General features: G+C 35.1%; 1 protein-coding gene across 4 annotated transcripts in view; it reads left to right on the plus strand.

The window, feature by feature from the left end:
* LOC133849171 (class E basic helix-loop-helix protein 22) overlaps window positions 1-13000 on the plus strand; it is a 39454-nt gene extending 26454 nt beyond the window's left edge. For 3 of the 4 annotated variants that reach the window (XM_062285078.1, XM_062285079.1, XM_062285081.1), the window contains 2 exons: window positions 8135-8347; window positions 10291-10485. In XM_062285078.1, the coding sequence (XP_062141062.1) occupies window positions 8135-8347; window positions 10291-10401 (324 nt within the window). In that variant the 3' untranslated portion in view covers window positions 10402-10485. Of the gene's footprint in view, window positions 1-8134; window positions 8348-10290 lie in introns of all 4 variants that reach the window. The other variant, XM_062285082.1, reaches the window with a different exon arrangement.
* Window positions 13001-19599: the final 6599 nt, after the last annotated feature.

The raw sequence follows: 19599 nt of genomic DNA on the forward strand, positions 1-19599 counted from the left end.
TACCTTACTTCGTTAAAAAGTTACGTACGCATTGCTCCAACTTTCTTATATGAGGCTCAGTACATGGCTAGTTGTTTTTTTTTGTTGAATTAAAAAAAAAAATTATAAGTTAAATAAATTTAAAAAAAAAATTATAAAATTTGTTGTAAAAAAATGAATCAGAATTGACTCCAACATAATTGGAAAATGCGTATTTTTTTTTTAAATACATTAAAATGTCTTAAATACCTCGAAATACCTTATGTACCTCATAGTGCAATCTTTAAGCTTCACGGCGCGGACTAGGAATTCATTTTAGACACATGGTTTCATGGTGAAATTTTCTTAGAATTCTTCGTAGATTCCGATTATGGGGGACGATTTTCACGATTTTTTGGACAGGAACAAATTGACCCGCCCTACTGTATATACCAAAATTCGTAACTCTAGCTTTAAAATTACGCTTGTTATTCGATTTTTTTTGATTTGCAGGGGCGGAAGTGGGCGTGGCAAAAATTTGAAACAAACTTGATCTGCATGCAAACATAACAAATGCTGTCGAAAAAAAATTATAGCTCTATCTCTTATAGTCTCTGAGATCTAGGTGTTCATACGGACAGACGGACAGACGGACGGACGGACAGACGGACATGGCTATATCGTCTCGGCTGTTGACGCTGATCAAGAATATATATACTTTATAGGGTCGGAGATGCCTCCTTCTACCTGTTACATACATTTCCTGCCGGCACAAAGTTATAATACCCTTCTACCCTATGGGTAGCGGGTATAAACATATAGAGAGAGCGCATGGGGTTTTCGATTGATAAATAAATTATGACTTTACTCATTATAATAGCTTAGAAATGTGACTTGGCTATCCGCGACCTTCTCATTATGAATCCAAAGTATCGATTAACGTTTTGTGTAATTGACTTTAATTTATCCTGCACCTGTTTCTACTTCTACATATATTTAAACGAAGCACTTTTTAACCAGCGATGGTAGTAATTGACTGATTTCAAGCAATTTGCGGATGAATTGCATTGTTAGATGTTGTTTTAAAAAATGTTATATTTTGAATTGTATAAGATTGTGCTTTATAGTATTATGTCTTTATGATTTTATTGAGAAATTCTATTTCGAAACATTTTGCGAGCGACTCAATTTACAGTAAATAAAAAACTCAAACTGAAATAATTTTAAAAATAGGTACAGGATATTCTTATAGCTTTATATTAGCACTATATTTAGAGCTAGATTGATTTTATTAACTTTTTCTGTTTTACGATATAAAATAAATAGAAATTTGTTCATTTTGTGTTCATTTTTGCAATCATCTTAAAATAGAAAAATATTAAAAACAACATTCTTAACTCTTATTAAAGTGATAATCAAGAGCTAAAAAATGAAGAAAAATGTTTTGTTTTATTTGTTCATCTGGAAACACTCTCAATAACTAAAGATAGTTTTATACAATATTTTTTTAAGTGTGTATTTTTTTTACGAATATGTTCGCACGACGCAAAAGTCAACTGAATGCAATTAATTTATAAAGTTTACTTAAAAATAAATATAATATAAATAATGTTGCACAAAACAGTTCCGACATATTCATACACATTGAAATGGTTATTTTGATTGTCTAACAATATTGCAATATTTAAAATCAAAAACATTTGGTAGTTCAATGATCAAAATAAAGCCGCAGACATTCCTCGTTTAACAGAAGAGAATGCTAGTTGCGATTACATCTAACAGATGAAATTGATATTAGTCAAACGGACAAAGTTGCTAGATTCGTTCGTAAAGAAGTGAAAACAAAGGAGAATAGCAAAAATGCTTGCTCTGCTTAGTAAGTCTAACGGAAGAACTTGCTACATGTTAAACGGAAGCCGTTGCTACTTCGCTAGACGTATAATAGACGACGTTTCTGCAATTCACGGAGACATACGAATTAAGCAGAAGACGATGCTAGCTGTGATGGCAAGCGAGAGCGCGATAGTTACTTGCCGAAGCGTTCGCTGATCGTGTCTAACGTTCGTGACTAAACGTTCCCCTGCATGTAAGTCTGAGCGAGAGCGAGAAAGCGAGCGAGGTGATTGTAGAAATCAAAGCAATAACATTACGCATATGTATGTTTTGTAAGAGTAAGCGAAATAGAAACAACTGCAGTTAGTTTAGTGGAAGGAGTTGCTACTTGAAAAATATAAAGGGAAGCCAATGTTATGCATTAGAGGATATTGCTTAGTGTTGATTATGTCTAAGTTGCTACATTTTAAACGGAAGACGTTGCTGCAATGCACGAAGATGCAAATGTTAAAGAGAGCTGCGATGTTTTGCATAACTGAAGTTGCAGTTATGCTGACAGTTGCAAACTGTAGGCGAGAGCAAGTGAGAGCGCGATAATCGCTTACTGAAACGTTCGCGGATCGTGTCTAATGTTCGTGACTAAATGTTTCTTTTCGTGTAAGCGTCTAAGCGAGAGAGAAAGTGAGCGGTTGTAGAAATCAAAGCAACAACTTACGCATATGCATGTATTGTGAGAGTAAGCGAAACACAAACAACTGCAGTTAGTTTAGTGGAAGGAGTTGCTACTTGAATAAGTATAAAGAGAAGCCTTCTTAATGTTGATTATGTCTAACAGAAGAAGTCGCCACTAAGCTGAAACATGTGTTCATAAATCATACACATTAAAATGGTTATTTTGATTGTCTAACAGAAGAAGTTGCAATGCTTAAACAAAAACATTTGCTAGTTCAATGATCAAAATAAAGCCGCAGACGTTCCACATTAAACAGAGGAGAATGTTAGTTGTAATGAAGTCTAACAGAAGAAATTGATATTAGTTAAACGGACAAAGTTGTTACATTCGTTCGTTCAAGAAGTGAAACCAAAGAAAAACAGCAAAAATGCTTGCTCTGCTTAGTAAGTCTAACGGAAGAACTTGCTACATGTTAAACGGAAGCCGTTGCTACTTCGCTAGACGTATAACAGACGACGTTTCTGCAATACACGGAGACATACGAATTAAGCAGAAGACGATGCTAGCTGTGATGGCAAGCGAGAGCGCGATAGTTACTTGCCGAAGCGTTCGCTGATCGTGTCTAACGTTCGTGACTAAACGTTCCCCTGCGTGTAAGTCTGAGCGAGAGCGAGAAAGCGAGCGAAGTGATTGTAGAAATCAAAGCAAGAACTTACGCATGTGCATGTATTGTGAGAGTAAGCGAAACAGAAACAATTGCAGTCTGTGTAGTGGAAGAAGTTGCTACTTGAAAAGTATAAAGGGAAGCCAATGTTATGCATTAGAGGATGTTGCCTAGTGTTGATTATGTCTACGTTGCTACATATGTATGTTTTGTAAGAGTAAGCGAAACAGAAACAACTGCATTTACTTTAGTGGAAGGAGTTGCTACTTGAATAAGTATAAGGACTTCTAAGTGTTGATTATGTCTAACAGAAGAAGTCGCCACAAAGCTGAAACAGGTGTTCGTAAATCAGAAGGCGCTTCTCACATATATACAAGGAAGAATTTTTTACTAGCTTTGATGAGCAATTTATTATGTATATGTAGTGTAGAAATTTCAGAGTCGTTGCTTTCACAATTTCGACTGAGTAGTCTGAAAAAATAACATAAGCAGATCCTTAAGATATCTGTATTTAAAATATTACAAAGAAATATTTAACTCAATTAAATTCTCTATTCAAAATTTATTAAAAATGGAATTACAATTTCAAAGTTAAAAATCATTCAAAATGACAATAATTTGATTACAATGCTATTCTATATTATTCTATAGGATATTCTATCTATCCAAAAATACAAAAATGACTAGCTAAATATGTGTGTGTCAGTCTTGGCGTAAATAAAGTTATTATAGAAGTAATGTCTAAGTCTTTATACTTTATATAGTAGTTGGGATTTCTCAGATTTTATTTTTATAATAACATCATTTTCTAAAATAAATCAAATACCTATGCTTATTCATATTCATTTTGAACATTTGTTTAATTTGTTGTTTTTCCCAACAAAATTCTGCAACGCTTAATTTTAAAAAGATTATATTTCTTATAAATTCATAGCATTGATTGTTTTGTGTGTTACTTGAATAAAAGAGTTTCGAAAATATCATTTTAAACGCATTGTTGCTGAGACAACCTTTTAGGAAAAACAGCAGCCAGAGAGCAGCAAAACAAGCGCAACCACTTCCAGTTTAAATTACGCTTCCATTTCCATTTCCACTTTTACTTCTATTTCCCTTTGCACCTGCATTTGCATTTGCATTTTCACCTTTATCTCTGCCTACACTGTTGTGTTTCGTTTAGGGAGAGGAGAAGGAGGAGAAGCGAGCGAAACAAAAGCCAAAAATCAAGTGAAATGTCTCAAAATTGAAATAAAATGCAGCACAAGTGGGGAAGTAAGCAGTCTATATACATATCTGCCATATCTGCAGTCGCGTGTCGAGTTCATGTCGCTATCCTTGTTGCAGCCGCAGTTGCTGTTGCCGTTGCCGTTGCTGTCATTGTCAACATTTCTATTGCAGATGAACAAAGCGGAGTAGTAGTTGGAAATGGACTAGAAAAGCGGCAGCTATGGCGGGGGCGGATCAGAGCGGAAATCAAATAAATATGCGCATGCAAATCGTGGCAAATGGCGGCGATGTCTGTGCAAAGGGGAGCGCAAAGGGGAAGGGAAAGGGGCGTGCCTGAGCGCACTCCGCATGCAAATTGCAAATAATTTTGCAGTTTTGTTGGTCTCTGACTCTGGTTCTGGGTCGAGTCTTGGGTGCTAACGTCCGAACATGAACTTCACTTCCGGTCCCAAGAGCCACGCCTATTGGATATGCAAAATATGCCAGAGGACACCAGGAGGAAGGGAGTGGGAGCGGGGCGCGGGGACGGGGATGGGGACGGGGATTAAGGGCAGGGAGCACGTGTTGGCGGCGACGCCATTGAAACGATGAATTATGGCGATTTTAACGCCAACTCGACGGGGCGGCAAAGTCAAGACACAAGTGCGATATAAAGCAAAGACAGGCCAAACAAAAGGCGTCTTGTCGTCCAACTGCAGCAGTTACACAGACAGAGACACACTCCCTACACACACACACACACACACACATACACACTTTCAGCTACTGAGACAGTCGCGCGTTATCTGACAATGGAACGAAGCCCATCGCGAGCTTTTTCCTTTTGCCTGGCGCTGCCTTTTGCCTGGTCGCCATTTTCGTTTGTGAATAATGACCTAAAATTGTAATGACTACAAGGCACGTTCTCGATATAAAGCATGTACGTAGTGTATGTGTGTGTGTCTGCGTGTGTTTGTGTATGTGCACAAGTGTAGTCTCTGCTCCACACAGCAAGTGATGGCTGACTAAGTAGACTTCCGCTTTTCAATTAAGCTCACATATTGTTGCCGAGGTGTTTTATGCACGATTTGCACGACAGTTGCTTTTATTAAATTGCCAACGTAAAATAACAAGAACAACAACAGCAACAAGAGGGAGACGGAGAACAGCAAACAGCAATAACAACATATTACAGACTAAACATGGGGCGTGGGGGCAACGTTATTCGATTCGACTGCCAAGATAAATGTTGCAAACAACACGCCAATGATTAAGAGTAAAGAGTTTCACATCCAATTGAAAACGCACCTTCAAAAGCGTTGCATATAAAATACATATTTCGATTTCAATTGCCTTAAAGTTGTTACTACATCGCCAGCAATTAATTTACAATTTTAATTTATCACTCCCATAATCGGCATTAATAGCATAAAGACTCAGCCGGAAATAGAGAATTAAGCATAAAGCATAAAGCGAAATTGTAATTGTATTCACGTTGACCCGCTAATTGCAGCATTTAAGGTGTTCGACAATAATGTGCAAAATTAAAGACAATATTCCATGGTTGCCAATTAAATTTCCAGCAATGTGAAATAATATTCTGTTGACTTTGCGCTGCAAATATGTTATTCAATCATTTGCTTCTTGCTGCTTGGCGTGATAAAGATTGAATGCTTTAAGTAGCGAAGCAGAAATGAACTTCAACGTATGTACTTGAAAGTTGCCATTACAAATGCTTGCATTAGTTGAGGATTATTGAGCATAAGATGCTCTGCGGATTACTCTTTTCATCTATAAGAATTCAAGCTACTGCATTTTATCAAAATAATAAATCATTTTCAATACAAACTGAATAAAACAGCTTCGATAATCATTCGTGATGTTGAAATATGTCAAAATATTATGTTATTTATAATTAATTGCATTGAAAAAAAAACCAACATAATTTATAAAATAACTGATTAAATAAATATGAAAAATCGTTCTTCGCATATGAGTTAAAATTTGTCACCATTTACTGTTATTAAAATATGCTAAATAAAAATAATTTACTACTTTTTATACTCTATATCTACATATATGAAAATAAATATACTTAATATGTATAAAATACTAAATATACTACATACATACATATAATGAGTATATATAAGTATAAAAATACTGATATATCTAGTATTTGTAAATGTAATAACCTCTAGTTGAAAATTAATATACTAAATGTGTAAAAATACTAATTATATTATATTATATTATATTATATTATATTATATTATATTATTATATATTATATATAAAAATAATTGCATATTTACTATTTGCTTACTAGTATATTTATACTATACATATTCAGTATAGTTCAGTATTATTTTTATATAAATTATACTTATTGTTTTATTCATATTTTGTATCTATATTTGCAGTTAAAAAAGTATAATTATTAAATGTATATTTTAATTAAAGAGATAAAATTTATTTCATATGAAAATTGTTGCTAAATTTATGAAATTTATATATTTCACTTAAATAAGCATATTTTACTTTATATAAACGCTTTTGCCAGAATACGTATTCAAAGTATTAAAGTTAAATGTTAAGGTATTTAATGCATTTTTTTCATAATAATTTAATATTTAATTTCATATAAACATTTTGAACTAAAACGGGTTCCAAGTATTAAAGCTAAATGTTTAGTTATTTCATTTTGTTTGATAGATGAATTTATTATTTATATCGTTTAAAGAAATGAGAGTAGAACAGCAAATGCTATTTTGATATTTTTGTATTTTTGCAAGCATTTTTGCTGCTCGCTGCAGCGCATCTGGCATTCGGAGTGAATCGACTCTGCAGCTTGGGGCACGTTTAAGTATAAAGCGAGCATAGAAATATGGTTACGCCCAGAGTGAGCTGGCAGCCAGCAGCCAGTGCTCATTTATTAGGACAGCTAAGAGGATTCAACTTGCTCCATTCATGCCTTTGACTGCTTCGCATTTGTCAGCGTCCAAACTGCAACGCCCGAAAGTAGGCAACGCTCTTTTTCAGCTTTGCCCCCATCACGTGCGGTAATAACTGAAGCTGACGCTGAAGCTGAAGCTGCACTCTGCTCACTGCTAGCTACTCACTGCTCTCATTGCATTGATAAATTAGCCAAGTGGCCTGTGCAAATGTTCAAATGGTCAAAAGAAACGCGCACAGCAACAGCACTCAATGTATGTAAAGCATGCTGAAGTTTTGCTTCCCAGCTGCGTTTCCAGTTTTTCTCTCTGCCTCACAGTCAAAGCTCTCTAGACGCGCAATAGCGATGGCGATGGCAATGTAATGGTCACCTTCTTGTTAGAAACGTTGTGCGAAGAAGTTTTTGAAAAACTTCCAGTTCTTATCTAGGCACATTTGTCATACAAAGAACTGAAATAAATGTCCACTTCAACAGCAGCAAGCAATGCCACACAACTGAGCAGAGGAAGCAGAGAAGGCGAATGGGGAGGGGGACAGAATAGCATTCAGATGGGGAAAGAAGCTGAGAGGAGAAGGCCTTGTACGTGCCCATGAGCTGCGGTTTACGAGCAATTTCTTAAAACATATTTTCAATTTCTTTTGGCTCTGCTGTCGCATTTGTTGTGCTCTCGCATTCATATTACGTATACGTATACGACTACGACGCCAAGTGCGAGGCGAGGCGAGGCGAGGCGAGTCGAGTCTCTACCTCTACCTCTGCTATCTTTAAATGTATCTGCTATTTTTTTTGTGTGTATCTTTTTGTTGTAATGTTGTATTTATCTGGGCTTATTTTTCATTCGCCACAGGACTTTGTTCAAGGACTCTCGATACTGTCGCGCGGATCCGTCGAGGAGAAACTGCGCTGGACCTTCTCGTTGTACGACATCAATGGCGACGGCTTCATTACGAGGGAAGAAATGACTGACATTGTGACTGCTATATACGAGCTGATGGGCCGCCTGCCCGACGAGTGTCCCGAGGAGGAGAAGATCAAAGGCAAAGTGGAGCAAATCTTTCAGGTGGGTACTCCTCTTCCTTCCCTCCTTCCCTCCTAGTCAGTCCTTCATTCCTTTGGTCAGCCAAGCTCAACGCAGCTCAGCTCAGTCCAGCTGGAAGAAACAATGCGCATTACTTATGTTAATTATGCAATATCAATTTGCGCTCGCCTCAAACGACGGCTTATTTACTCTGTATTATGCAAATCAAATTATGTATTTCATTTGTTGGCCATTTGCCCAGACACACACACACATATCTACACAGTGCAAATGTCGTTGTGGAAATGGCACTGTAACTATGACTATGACTATGGCTATGACGATGGGCATTGCCATCATGTGGTCGGAGCCATTACAGCTGTCCAGATTGTCGACTTGCTGGACTTGGGCTCCTTTTGGCTTGCCAGTCACGCATTGTCATTAGCGGTTGTCCCTTGTCCGTTGTCCGCTGTCCGATGTCCGCTGTCATCCTGTTGAATGTCCTCTCTCTCTCTCTCTCCACATGCCCAACTCAACGTGTGAGCCAGCAACCTTCTTCTTCTACATTGTTCCATTGTTCCGGTCATGCTTGTGCTTGTGCTTGTGCTTAAATCAGCCCTTACTTTAAATTTCCTTTCTTTGGCTTCAGTTTGTAAATATTTAAATAAATGCGCAGAAGAATTCGTTGCATCGAAGAAAGTTTTACCTTTGCAAAGAGATTTGAAGTTAGCTTACAATGATTGCTAGACATTTCTATGAAACAAAAATACATTTTAAATAATTGACTAACTGCACTTTTTAAAATTCAGACAATACCAGCTGGTAATGAAGGATAATAAAATTTAATAAAATGTTGTAATAATAGGTAAAGAATATGAACAACAATAACTAAAATCATGCTCAATAACCAAAAGAAACTGTTTGCATTTAAGACGAAATTCCCATTGCGAGGAGAGGAAGAGTTTGTTTATATTCGCCACTCATTAGTAAACGGGTATTAAGCTTACTGAACAGGCATAATGCAGCATCTCCTAACCCATCAAGTATATTTACTATTCAACAGCAGAGACAATATAGATATGTTCCTCTGTCTGTCTGGTTATCTGTTTACTTGCATATTATTATATTTTAAAATCTTTTGGTATTATTTAAAAATAATATCCAAATTACTGTAGTGGTAGTTGTTATATTAAACTGAATACTTATTATTATTGGAATATTTTTGAATTTTTTGATAATATTTATTAATAATAGCCTAATAAGTGTGGTAGTATATCGATATATGAAATATAGTTTTTGATATATTTGAGTATTTTTTTTTTCGGTATAATGATTTAGTATGTTTTCAGAATACTGTCCGAATTAATGTAGTACCATTTCAATATATTACATAAAGCATTTGTTATGTTTAAGTATTTTTTCGGTATATTTACCAAATATATTTTAACAATTATCATCATAATAATATAATTTAGTATTTTTGGTATTATTTAACAATAATACCCGAATGGGTGTGGAAGTATATCCATATATTAAAAATAACTTTTGATATTTTTAAGTATTTTTCGGTATATCTTTACAATAATGTCTGAATTATATATTTTCATAATAATGCCCGAAATAATGAAGTAACATATTAATATATTATTCTTATAGTATTCTTTCGGGGTATTTATTAGATACTTTTGACAATAATGCCTGACAGTTTTTGCTTTTATTCAAAATAGATAGCGGATATCTCACAATCGAGCACACACACAATCGACTGTAGCTTTCAAATTCATATTGTGGAAGAATAAATACATTTGTTTTGGCAAATATTTCTAAACATTCAAACGAATGAATATAGAAATAAGAACGATGCTAAAATATGAAAAATTTAAAATATATCTATAAATTCAATTATCCGAATATTTTATTCAACTATTGCATCTCGAACTAGACAATTGATTAATGTGTGATTATGTTGATTTATGTGTCAACAGAAAATGGACATTAATCGCGATGGCGTCGTGACGTTGGAGGAGTTCTTGGAGGCGTGCCGCAACGATGATGCCATATCCAGGTCGATGTCTGTCTTCGACACAGCATTCTGACCATATCCGACTGACAAGGGTGATGAGTACACGGTGCGGCGACGACGACGCAGTCGCAGCCAGCAACAGCAGCAGCAAGAACAGCACAAACATCATCAGCAGCAAATGGAGCCGGAGAAACGTAAGTCAAACAACAAGATGAAACAGCAACAGCAACAGCAAAAACATAGCACAAGACACCAAGGGGCAGCCAAGTGTTGTCATGTCATCGATATGGATGACGCGAGCACGGCAACAACAACCACAACAACAACAGCAACCACTACGACAACAATAACCAATTGCACAAGCAACAACAACAACAACAACAACTGCAGCTGCAACTTTAAATACAGGTCAAAAAGGGAAAGACAGCGACATCCGAAAGTGAACTACGCTCACGATGATGACGATGACGATGAATACGATGATGAGGAAGAAGATGATGATGATGATGATGAAGAAGAGGAGGAGGAAGAGGAGCAGAGACGTTTGATGAGCGGCAACGGCAGATCGCAGTCAAGGAGTCGATCCATTTGCAGGCACTGTCAACGACCGCAGTCCGAGCTGCAATCGCGTCAATTGCCGACGTCGTCGCTGCGACTGCGCAAAAGCCACTCGAAGTCACGGAGTCAACAGAAGCGCAACAAGAGCAAGCAGCGTCATCATCATCAGCATCAGCATCAGCATCACCAACAGCCACAGCAACAGCAACAGCTGCCGCGTTGGCCAGAGCTGAATGTGGCTAACGAGCAGGCGATACGCTTCCGGTGTCCGCAAGTGGGTCCCCAGGTGGGCAGAGATCTGCACACGCCACAGCCGATGCATTTCCACCATCCGCAGCAGCTCGGCCACAGCCAGAGCCAGAGCCAAGCTCAAGTTCAGGCTCAAGTCCAGCCACCGAAGCCGGCGGCGAAGAGCAAAAGCAAGCACAAGCATCGACATCATCATCATAATCAACACCAGCAGAGGACGACGCCATCAGCTGCCAAAGCTGCACTGCCAACGCCGCAGCCGCCGCCACCGCCACCACCACCACCTCCACCACCACCGCCGCCGCCGCCACCACCACCACAGCCACCTCTTCCGCCACTGCAGCCGCTGGCCTTGGCTGGCCTGGAGAGCAACGGCCAAGTGGGGGAGCTGCCAAGCACACCGGATTCGCCATCCCTGGTGACAGTCAGCACCTGGTACACGGTGGCCAAGCAGGGCGTCTCCTGTTAGTGGGCTTTTCACTTGTAAATTGTACTCACACCTATCGCCATTGCTTTGCGTACTTGCTGTCTTAGTAGAAGACTCGCTGTTGCTCTCCCTCTCTCTCTCTCTCTCTCTCTTTCTCTCTGTCGTCCAGTGAGTACCTCTGAGACTTTCCTTGGGTTTCGCAATTGCATGACGACCGACGGGTTCCACACACACACACACATACACACACTCCAAATGTCCGAAATCCAAAAGCAAAACAGCCAAAATCAATAGCACAAAATACTTGTCGTCTCTTTCTGCTGGAGTTTGAAATTGCGATTCGTAGGCTCATAGAATATATACAAGAAAATTGTTTTTTTTTTATATTATTTTTAAGATATGCATTCATTGTAATTTGCCGTATTATAATCAATATACTCGCATCTATATTTATTTTTGTTGTGTTCCCACATTTTTGTCTCGATATTTTGCTTTCTATCTCGATGTAGGGCAGAGTTAAAGATTCTATGTGAAATTATATGAATGTTGCAAATGTAAAATGTGTTATAGTGTTAACTATTGACTAGAAAACCCTAAATGTATGTATAACATAATAGCTACAAAAATAATTCAATATTTAATCAAAAAAGAAACAAAACAAAATAAACAACAACAACAAAACAAAACAAAAAATGAACAAAATGAATATGATTTGAAACCCAATTTGCATTTTGTGTTTAATTTTGATTGCATTTTCAATTTGGCGAAATCAAATTGTCATAGTAAAAAGGGAAACCCCAAAAAAAAAGAAAACAAAAAACAAAACAAAACAAAAATCGACGTTAGCTGTGATGAAAATTGAACTACTTTTATCTACAAAAATCTAATTAATACAAAGGAAACCAAAACTATGCAACTAGCAAATCAAAGGCATACAATTAAACTAAACTAAACTAATATGTTACAAAAGCTCCGATAAATTGCTCAATACGAATGAATGGAAATGCGATTGTGTGTGTCTGTATGTGTGTGAGTGTGTGTGTGTGTCATATAATTCCATCAGAATTCAACGAGCAGAGACTTATTGTTAGTAATGATCGATCTGACCCTTAAAAGTATGCTATACTTTTTCTATTGGTCTTAATACTAAACAATAAAAAAGTGTAGCATACTTTTAGGGGCTAAGTCGATCGAAACTTTGAAATAGAATTTATATACTCTTTTTCTATAAATTGCATATTATTTTTTATGTTTTTAAAGTTAAATTTTATTGAATCATGTAAAATAACAAAAACAAACTCTTTCTCTGTAGAGTAACTCTGCGTATACGTGATGCTTTTCTGAATGGTTTTTACTACGGAATTATTTGCATTAAATTGGTAATTAAATACAACAAAAACAAAAAAAAAACAACATAAATGATTTCAATTAAAATCGTTGATCGTGGGGGAATGGAAATTGAATTTGAGTTTAAAGTTTAATCAATTTAATGGACCAACGCAGAAAAAAACGGCATTAAGGGATTGAAAATATTTGCATAAAATGTTCAAATTGTATTTAAGGGCTTAGTTTGATGCTGTCATTATTATTACTTTTTACATATTGTTTTCAACACTTGAAATTCATTTCAAACGTATTACCTTTGCATTATGGTAAATAATTAATACTCATCGTGTGTGTGTGTTAGAAAATGCGAAGCAAATGAATTGGCAGCGAAAGCGAACGTGAAAAAAAGAGTTGCAAAAATGTATCCATATATATGTATAAATATATATATTTATATGTCTATGTGTATGTATGTTATATGTGTTGTTATTTGTTCTATTGCTGTTAAAACAAACAATTACAATATGGCTGCAATTTGGTCGGACGGAAAACGAAACGAAACGAATCGAAACGTGTTTGCAGTTGCTCGTTACCTTTTACTAACTGTTATTGCTATCTGTTTGTGCTGTGCTATTTTTTAATACATATGATTTGTTGTTGTTTTCTTTTGCCATAAGCAAACACACCAACACACACAAATGAAAATTATAACACACACACGCACAGAAATTGAGTGCGCGACACATTGAGAACATGCATGGAATTGAAATTCTTGTACGCCAATTAAAATATGTGCTTCTCTTCTTCTTCTTCTTTCCTTTTCTTTCTTTCTCTTTCTATCTTTTTCTCCATCTTCTTGTTGCCATTGCTGCCGGCTGCCTGCTACAATATCTCAAAACACACACACACACACACACACACACACACACACACACACACACACACACACACACACACACACACACACACACACACACACACACACACACACACACACACACACACACACACACGCACACCAAACACACAGAAATATGCATAGCAACAAAATGAATTATGAACGACGAAGTGAGAGGCGAATTGTGAGAGCGAAATTGAAACCGAGCGCGAATTGTCAAGCTAACACAACTGCGAAATGGCCATAAATATATGCAATTATCGACAAGAGTGTGAATGTGTTTATGTTTGACACTTGTGAGCAGCACACTACGATCATAGACAGCACTGACAAACGACAAACAAATTGAAGCGAACGAATTTCGTTTGCTTAATCGATAGTCTACGTTTTCAAAAATAATATATCATCTAAACTAAAATTTGCATCTTTTTCGATAAATCAATAGACAATGGTAAAGTTATCGAGATACTGAAACTACTCTTGAGGTTGGATTGAAAAGTGATTAAAAAATTATGAAACCAAGGGAATATCGTATATTAGTACAGTGTTTAATATCTTTCTGAAAAGTTGCTTCATTTTCGATAAATCTATAGACAGAGAAAAAGTTATCGCAAATCAACTGAAACTACTTTTGAGGTTAGAATGAATGAGAATGAGGAAAAAATGCTGTGCAAGCAATCGAATATCTTATCTGTGCTATGTTTAAGGCTGTCTGCAGTAGATAATGCGTGACTAGAACAAAGTGCTGACATTCACACAAACACACACACTCACACACTTAGAGAGAGAGAGAGAGAGAGAGCCAAAGACATTGGCTGCATAATTTATGAAGAGAAAACTGTTGCTGCATTTATTGGCCACTCACGTTGTGGAGACAACCAGCGATAAAGTTCTCGATATGCAATTATCGTCAATTTGCCGAAAATGCAATTTGCATTGCCATTGCCCAGATTCCCCAGATTGACAAACGTGCTCGGGGGCTCATGTTCGCATTCGTGTTCGTGTTCGGTATTCGAATACACTCGAAAACACTCGTACACATGTGTAAGTATAGTATGTAATGTGTGTGTGCGCGATTTTAATTGATTGTATTGCTCGATGGGGCGTGCCCACAAAAGTATGCAACAGCATTTTCCCAATGACTGCATGCGTAACGAAAGCTTTATTCCAAATATAAATAAATATATAGAAAGAACTACCGACTAGAGAACGTATGTTAAAAATAAATAAATTGATTAAACGTAATAATAGTAAAATGTAAAAAACAAAAATATTAGAGAAATGCTATATTTATACGAAATGCAAAACCATACGAAAAACTTAATAAGAAAAGTAAAAGCAAAAGCAAAAGCATAACGAATGTCGAAAGTCGAAAGTCGTTTCTCTCTTTCAAGTTATTTTGCCAACAGCTGTTAAAGTTCCGGAACTGCCAACAACAAATTTACATAGAATTATGATAAAGAACAACTGAACAACAAATTGAAATCAATGCTGATGGTAAACATATCAGAATTTACCATTTCGACAAAAGTTCGTGAACCCAGTTACAGAATTAAACTTATAAACGAAGAAATTGCAAGTTCAATAAATGAAAAAAAAGAGAATGCAAAATAATTACTATAATATTGTTGCCCAAGTTTTTTGGGTTGATTGTGCTTTTAAAGTCACTTCTTCAATCTGATCGAAAAATCTATACCGAGACCTTAATGTAATTGAGGGATCTAATGAGAGCAGCTAATACCAACAAAAATGAATCGAATAACGATGACAACGTATTCATATTTTGTTGTTGTTATTATTTTTTGCATTGATGCTATGCAAAGTTTCAATCCGTAATCTCAATAAAATAAAAATCACATACATATTAAGAGAAAGAGATTAACTGGACGAAAATCTATACTTCATATACATACATATACATACATAGCGTATACTTAGCTTATGTAACTGTGTGTGCGTGTGTGTGTGTGTGTAACAATAAAGAACAAATCAAATGGAAGCGCAATGCTTGAATGTAAAATTGGACCACAAAAGCCATACAAAAAAAAAAATGAAAAACAGAAACTAAAACACAGCAAAAATCTTAAATGTAGTAGTTTTCATGAATAACAAAGAATATATTCATATTGTATGTATAAAAAAAAAACTCAAATACGATATTTATCAAAAAATATTGGTGTATTGTATTTTTATAGATAGACCTAAGATACACACAACACAACACAACTACGAGTATTAGGCAAAATTCTATTGTTCGCCACAATCGAAGTCAACAATAGCTAAAAGCCCAGATTGATAATTGATGTAAATAGTTTGTCGTTTATGTTTGATGGTCAAAGTACAGAACACAACACACAGAAATCTATATGAAACGAAAACGAATCAAATCACTAAGAGATAAATATATTTCCGAACTCAATTAAACGGAATTGGAAACATTTGATTCATGTGCCCCATCACACACTGTTTTTTTTTCGGATATTATCCGTTCAATCTACCATGAATATGTGTATCTATTTATCTACTATATATATATTATTAGCTGTAGTCTTCCAATAACACAAATCTCAACAGAACTCCAATCTGCCTTGGCCTGCGAGAATGAGAATGAGACAAAGAACAAGAACTAGAAAACGAAAAAGAACCAAGAGCGAGTGCAAAGAAACTATAACTAATCCACTTAGACAACCTGTAGCAATTTGGTACCTTAGCTGAAACACCTAAAAAAGCTTTCAATTTTACAACTAAATACACACAAATACAATATCTGCACCAAGTGCGGTAGTTAAAAACAAAAAACAAAACACACAAATCAACATTTCAGCAACAACAACAAGAAGAACCTAAAGACATTTCAATTTCTCGATTTGTCGCACTAGAAAACTGTGTCCAATTTAAAAGTCAAACAAAAAACTAAAGAAAACCCCAATTAAACAATAAATGTTATCTTAATCAAAGCATAAATTAAAGCGAAAAAAAACCAATATGAAATTCAAGTTAAAAGTTGAAATTAAAATGAAATTGGAGAAAAAAAAAAACACGATTAACAATAGTTACAGAATATTGCATTATTTTTAGATAAATGTTGACACTGAGTACGAATACGGATAGTTATGAGAATTTAAACCCTTAAGCAACACTAACTACTAAATCTTTAACTATATCTATCGTATATATTTAACAACTTAGCCTCGACAATTTAAAACTCTAACTTCATTCATTATTACTAACTAACTAGATAAATCTATACTAAACTAACTTTGCTCCTTCGAAATATATTGGTTTCTTGTTATTTAACTAACTAAAAAAACGAATTGAGATAATACAATAACAATTTGAAACTATTATATAGTATACAACAGATACTTTACCCTATACAAATGAAAACAAAACCGAAAAAACGAAGAAAAGCACGACAATATGCCAACTGTTCAAAATAAAAGAAAGAAAGACCCACTCAATGCCAAGCAAATCAAATAAAAATCAAATCAAATCGAATCAAAACCGATATTCACCCACATTGAACACACTTTGACCCACCCAAAGAAAAAATAAAAACTGCGTTCTCAAATAATCAAAACAAAAAAAAAACAAAACGAAAAATCACTAGAAATCTTTAATCTTTATAAAGGGTATTCAATTAGCTTGATTGCGGTCTGAGGCAGTTGGAATGTGAAGAGTTTTGACTAAGCAGCACGTTTTTTACTGCTGCTATTCCTTCAATCCAATCACTGTGGGATTGTGTACATACATCCATAACATCATCTTTTCAGCAAATGGATAAACCGAACAATAAACCGAACATAAAGAAATTTTTTCCAAAATCTGCTGTGTTTCAAAGAGATTGAAGATTTGCTGCAGCTTGGAGTACTGTAATTACTTCGCATAAGGAATCGTAGTCTAGTAATTAGAAAAGTGTCAAAATTTGCAAAACGGAATAAATAAGTATTACGAGTCAAATTTCCGTTCAAAAAATTTCTGGGCCTAAGCCTAAATCAAAAGAATCCAATAAAAATGAAAGAGTGTTATACATAATTGTATATAGTTTATACTTGTTCACGTTGGTTTTTTTTTTTAAACTAAATTTTATAAAACTGTTAAAATCAAATTTTAAAAAAACCATAAAATAAATAAAAATGAAGATGAGAAGAATATAACGAAACTAAACCTCTTGGTCAGTAGTAGAAAATACGAGTATTTAACAAAAGCCAATAAAAGAACTAAATGTGAACAAAAAAATCTCGTTTTAGAGAATTTTCTATTAGGTGTTATTTTAAGTACTGTTTTTTTTTTTTAATTGTTAATGTTGCAAGGCAGAAACTTGAAACGAACATGGTACCAAATTTACTGTAAAAAAAAAAACAAAACTAAAAAATAAAGATTATAATAAATGTATATTTTTTGTTTTATGAATTACTAAAGAAAATAAAACTATGAGTAGATGGGAGAAAATACATGTCATAGCATTAGACTAAGTAAATTAAATGTATTTAAAACAATTTCAGTGTGACTTACGTAAACAAATTACAGAGGACAGAGCGGTAAAGTGTCTGTCCTGAATGGACTAGTAAAAATTAGATGAACTAGATGAGATGTTGCGGAGAAGGAAGAAGAAGGTGTGCTCTCACTCTTTCTCTCTCTCTTTTAAAGAATACAATATACTGTACACAATATATCAAAAAAAAAACAAAAGAAACAGAATACTGCTATCAAAAGAACGAGAAGCAAAAACATCCCACAAAGAAAATGTTTTCAAAATGATGTAGTCTTTTATCAAACGAATTGAAGTAATGAATGAATATGAATTCAAGTACTTATTATGAATGTATCAATGTAAATGTTCGCTCACTTCTCTCATCAAAACCCAGAAGCAGACCGAGCTAGAATTTTAAATCGAATTCAAAATCGCTAAAACTGAAAATAAAGAGAAACGAGCTAAGAGCAAAGAGCAAACCCCAAAAAAATTAACGAGTATATTGTAAAACCAAATAAGATGTTAAAAGAAAAGTAAATGAAAATATTGCAAATTGATAATTACGAATATATATATTCTAGTTGTAATGCATAGCTGATCTTTTTTGGTGTACATTTTAAATGAAAAAAACTTTCCATAACAACAAAGAATAAAATACAGTTTTAAAACTAAACAAAAAAAAAAACCCAAATCCTTTGAATCCAAATTGCATGACACAAAAAATGCAAGAAGAAAAAAAATAATAAAAAAAAATGAGAAAAAGAGAGAAGAAAAGTAAACAAACATTTGATTGAAACCAAATAATAACACAAAGGAGGAAAAACTTTTTTTTTTTGGTAATGTTAAAATATGCATATAAAAAGAATGTATGAAAAATAAATGCGTAATAAAAACTATGAAAACAAAATTATTCTTTTAACTCAAGCTGAGGGTAAATGGCAAATAAATTGTAGTTTAAGCGCAGCTTGAAAATGTCAATTTAAAATCGAGAAAGCTTCATTTCAAATAGCGGACAACTAACGCAATTTACTGGGCAAAAATGTCACAAGTGTTGAACAAGGCGAAAACTAGAAAGTGGAGGCTGAGGGGAATTTCCATGGTAATGCAAACGCTTTGCCATCTACGATAATTTCGACCTAATGCGCTTAAATGCGCCTATTATCAAGGGGCCACAAGTGGGGGAACAAGTGCTGAGGGGTGTGTGTGTGTGTGTGTGTGTGTGTGTGTGTTTCGTACAAATGCAAATGGAAATGTTGTTTGCCTGTTTACGCCGCATTGTGCACTTTAACATGGCTCGTTGGGTCGCAAAGTTGGCGCCAAACTTTTACTTCATGTAAAT

The sequence above is a fragment of the Drosophila sulfurigaster genome, chromosome X (assembly GCF_023558435.1).
Source record: "Drosophila sulfurigaster albostrigata strain 15112-1811.04 chromosome X, ASM2355843v2, whole genome shotgun sequence".
Lineage (NCBI taxonomy): Eukaryota > Metazoa > Arthropoda > Insecta > Diptera > Drosophilidae > Drosophila > Drosophila sulfurigaster.